The 3,948-nt window shown below is 48.0% G+C and overlaps 1 protein-coding gene across 2 annotated transcripts; it reads right to left on the minus strand.

Moving 5' to 3' along the window:
• Positions 1 to 261: 261 nt before the first annotated feature.
• Positions 262 to 3,656, minus strand: LOC104965084 (triple functional domain protein-like). Of its 2 annotated transcripts, none has more exons than XM_010794025.1 (6): positions 3,475 to 3,656; positions 2,820 to 2,941; positions 2,175 to 2,250; positions 1,898 to 2,098; positions 1,643 to 1,781; positions 262 to 1,339 (listed from the first exon to the last, which is right to left on the minus strand). In XM_010794025.1, exons 4-6 carry the CDS (start codon positions 2,014 to 2,016, stop codon positions 782 to 784), a joined length of 816 nt encoding a protein of 271 aa, XP_010792327.1. In that variant the 5' UTR covers positions 2,017 to 2,098; positions 2,175 to 2,250; positions 2,820 to 2,941; positions 3,475 to 3,656; the 3' UTR covers positions 262 to 781. The 2 variants fall into 2 exon arrangements, with proteins under 2 accessions (XP_010792327.1, XP_010792326.1); XM_010794024.1 differs by having other exon boundaries at positions 2,175 to 2,253.
• Between the last annotated feature and the right edge of the window lie 292 nt (positions 3,657 to 3,948).

A 3,948-nucleotide genomic window follows, 5' to 3' on the forward strand; every position in this document is an offset into this window, starting at 1 on the left:
AACAACCCCGCCGTCCGGGTTACCGTGCTCCCGGGCCGTCCCTACAGCGACTTTTTCTACAAATCGGAACTCCTTCCTTTCCTGTGGAATCTGTACAGCTAAGACCGTACTTTTCGCTTTTTTTAAGCCATTCGTCCTTCTATTAAGAAAGGGCTGGCTTCTTTCCAACAGTCCCTTTGAAATGGCAGTCTTTAGTTGTAAAAGAGCCACACCCACACACACAACCGAGCTCCGCGGTCTGGTCCCCTGCAACCAGGGGGGGGGGCAGTTTGCTCTCCGCGTTGAGGCTCCTTCAATCGGCTCCTCGGTCAGCTCTAAATCTTCAAATGGAAAATAAATAACTTTTTTTTGTTGTTTTTTTTTGTTCACTTTACTAGAAAATCTGTTTAGAGTTGAAAGCAGCAAGCAGCAGTAGACAAGGGCATCCGTTCATTTACGTGATTGGTGAGAACTTGGTTCTCGAGGACTCTGATTGGTTTAGACCTACAGGTCTAATTTGTGAAAGGACTACAGGACTTTAGCAACATTCTGTGAAAGAGGATCAGATCAGCATTCATTATTTCTAGCTTCTACACCATCAAGATGCTCCAATCCAGAGGAGCCTGCAGCCCCCAGAGGACAGCCCCTAGAGGACAGCCCCTAGAGGACAGACCCTACAGGACAGAACCTAGAGGACAGCCCCTACAGGACAGACCCTACAGGACAGCCCCTACAGGACAGAACCTAGAAGACAGCCCCTACAGGACAGACCCTACAGGACAGCAGGGACGAGGGTTGGACTTTAAACTCGAGGCTGCAGGCGGCTCTGAATGAAGCTCCCGACTCCCCCGATGGCCCGGGCGTCGGTCTGATTCTTCCTCCTGTCGATGAAGGAGATGAGGCGGGACGTGTCCAGGCAGCCCTCCGTCCTGGCCCGTTCGTCAGAGGGTTCGTCTTGCAGCCAGGGCTCCTGGAGGCAGAGTGCGGCTGGAGGTCTCCGTCCCGGGTCGGTCCTCAGCAGCAGGCAGATGAAGTCCCGGGCCCCCTGGCTGACGCCCTGGAAGTAGTCTCTGGGGAAGCTGAAGTCCAGCCGGCAGATGTTCAGGCAGGTCTCCTCGGCGCTCTCGTCCAGGAAGGGGGAGGCGCCGCTCAGCAGCACGTAGGTCACCACGCCCAGGCTCCAAAGGTCGGAGGTCAGCGACACCGGATCTCCAAGGACCAACTCCGGGGAGGCGAACTCAGGGCTGCCCAGCAGGGGGTGGACGTAGAGGGCGCTGTTGAGCTGCACCGCGTCACCGAAGTCTGTGAGCTTCACCGTCGGCTGGCCGCTGGCGCTGTGGGACACCAGCAGGTTCTCAGGCTGGAACAGAGATGAGTCACATTAACACCTTCAGTCTGGTTACATTACAACAGCTTTATACAAAGAGACTTCGAGAGGACATACAACGCACAATTTCATTCCATGTTTTAATGTTCAAAAAGCTCTTTATTTTTCTATTGAGAGGATGTTTTGTAGCTCCTCTAATTTGACATGTTTTAACTTCCTGGTACTCCTCTCTACTTTCTATAAACTGTGGACATGTGGAACGCTATCTACCGAGTACAGATACCTGATACAACCTCACTTCAAACAATGGGAAGTATCCCTTTAAAAAGGTCTTACTTTTATGTCCAGATGCACTATCCTGGAGTTGTGCAGGTACTGTAAAGCTTCTAAAACGTCCCTCAGGTAGCAGGCCACTTTCTCCTCCGTCAGATTCCCCCAGCTCACGATGTAGTCCAGCAGACGACCTTGGTCAGCCCTGGAAATAAAAAAACACAAAAGAAACTATCAGATGGAAGAAAGGCAAAGGTAGATCAAGGCTAATGAGCTACGTAGCTATTAGGCTATTAGATAAAGTCCAAATGTTGTGCTCACATCTCCAGGATGAGGGCGTAGCTGCTGGGGGTTTCATACGTGTCGATCAGGCCGACTATGTGGGGGTGCTGCAGCCTCTGGAGCAGGTTGAGTTCCTGCGTGACCCGGTCCCTCCTCATCAGCTTCTTGTTCACCTGTTTGACCGCCACCAGACGCTTGGAGCCCCGCTGGTCACACCGCTTCACGACAGAGAAACGACCCCTGGAGAGAAGCGTCAGAGGTCAGGTGGTTTACAAGAACACACTGAATGTCACTAAAATGAAGGTGAGTCTATTACCTGCCCAGTTCAACCACCTCAGTGTAGTGAGACTCAAAGTTGTCTTTCCAGCTCACTCTGATGCCGTCAGTGGACACTGCTGGAGACAGATAATCAGATTATGTCCACACTGATAATGAGCTCTGTGCATTCTGTATATGTGACCTGCTCTATCAGAATCAGCCGTTTCGACTCTGATATACAGGACGCATTTGAGTTGAGATCCTTAGCTTTCCAATGATTACATGAATACTAGTCCTTCAAAGCTTGCTGACAATATTTTAGCCGTAGTCATTTTAGCTGGGTGCTCAGGGCTTAATATTATGGGGCACAGTCCCCCTTGCCCCCCCTTAGGACCGCCACTGGATTAGCTTTAATCAAGAGGTCTTTGTAAATCTATATCAGAGCTTGTTAGCAATCCATCCAAGGTATTGACTAGGCTTACTCATTTGTGATGGTTTTTTTATCAAAGTGAGGAGACGGTGATTGCTGAACACCCCGTCTTTACGAGCTTCAAAAATGTATTTATCGTCTTGATATGGCTACAAAAGTGCAATATTCTTTATTATCCACCAAAACCCCCCAAAACATAATTCCCTCTGAGTATGCCGCTGTGACACCTGACAGATCTCGATAGAGCGAGTCACATGTAGTGTTTGTTCTTACCTAACACTCTGAGGCTAGCGGATGACGTGACGCTGCCCAGCTCGTTGGTGGCGACACACGTGTAAACGCCGTCATCCTCAGAGGAGACGCCGATTATCCGCAGCGTTGCTTCACCCGTATCACTGAAATGAACACGTCTCATTTCATTTCTTCTTCAAACACGAGTAACCACATACAAGTCCTTTTGCACAGTGATAAGCAATAAGGGACATTCACGGATTGGAGGACAAAATGTTAAAACATGCACCTGGTGTGTTGAAAGTAGACTTGTCTCTAGGTGGTCTAAAAATATTATTTGAAATATCAAATAGCTCTAAAACACCCCCTGAAATGTCATGTTTCTCACGTCCCTCCTATTAGACCAACTTGCATGTCAAAAATAACATTTAAAATAGGCTTTAATCTATTATTTTGTTGTTATATGTCTCCTGTAATGGTCAAAGCAATGTATTCCATCATATTGCCACCAGGTAGCCTAAGCATGCTAACACTGCAACTTACAATTTTTCTTTAAAAGGGTTTATTTTTCAAGTGTTGATGTTCTAAATTGTCCTCCAATTCTGGAATGACCCATAAGCCTTAAAGACAATCAGTCTGATGGAGTTTTAGCATAATTTCCTCCCAGATATGAACTTGTTGTGAAATGTCCCCTCACCTGTAGGCAGTGCTGAAGTGTCCATTGTTGCTGAGGTTGCTCTGGTCGGGGCCCTTCCAGGTGACGGTGGGCCGGGGCCGACCGCAGACCTTACACCTGAGGGTGACGCTCTCTGCGTCGTCACACGTCACGTCACTCAGAGGCACAAGGAACTCTGGGGGAACTGGAGGAGCAGAATAAGAGTCAGAGGTTAAATACTGGGTCTTCAAATGGAAAGGCAGCTAAACAGTGCTGTATAGTTTAGTTCCCTCTTGACAATCATTAACAATTTGCACAACAGCAACCTTGCACATCTTTATATGCTATCTATTTATAAATGTTTCTGCTACTGTAGTAAAGGCCTATATTTCTGTTGTTGCAGTATTTTGGTTTTTATAGCACATCTTAAAGGTAGGGTAGGTAAGAATGGAGAAACCAGCTCGAGTGCGCTAGAATTTGAAAATACACAACTGGAAAAAATCTGCCCCTTCCTTC

Source organism: Notothenia coriiceps, unplaced genomic scaffold, assembly GCF_000735185.1.
Source record: "Notothenia coriiceps isolate Sejong01 unplaced genomic scaffold, NC01 NC01_scaffold00037244, whole genome shotgun sequence".
Classification (NCBI taxonomy): Eukaryota; Metazoa; Chordata; class Actinopteri; order Perciformes; family Nototheniidae; genus Notothenia; species Notothenia coriiceps.

Bases quoted from the DNA above. Each gene is read 5' to 3' on its own strand.
- LOC104965084 (XM_010794025.1), bottom strand. From the start codon at position 2,016: ATGAGGAGGGACCGGGTCACGCAGGAACTCAACCTGCTCCAGAGGCTG. The intron at 1,782-1,897 runs GTGAGCACAACA...TTTTATTTCCAG, and splicing joins TACGCCCTCATCCTGGAGAT to GGCTGACCAAGGTCGTCTGC. The intron at 1,340-1,642 runs GTAAGACCTTTT...TCTCTGTTCCAG, and splicing joins TAGTGCATCTGGACATAAAA to CCTGAGAACCTGCTGGTGTC.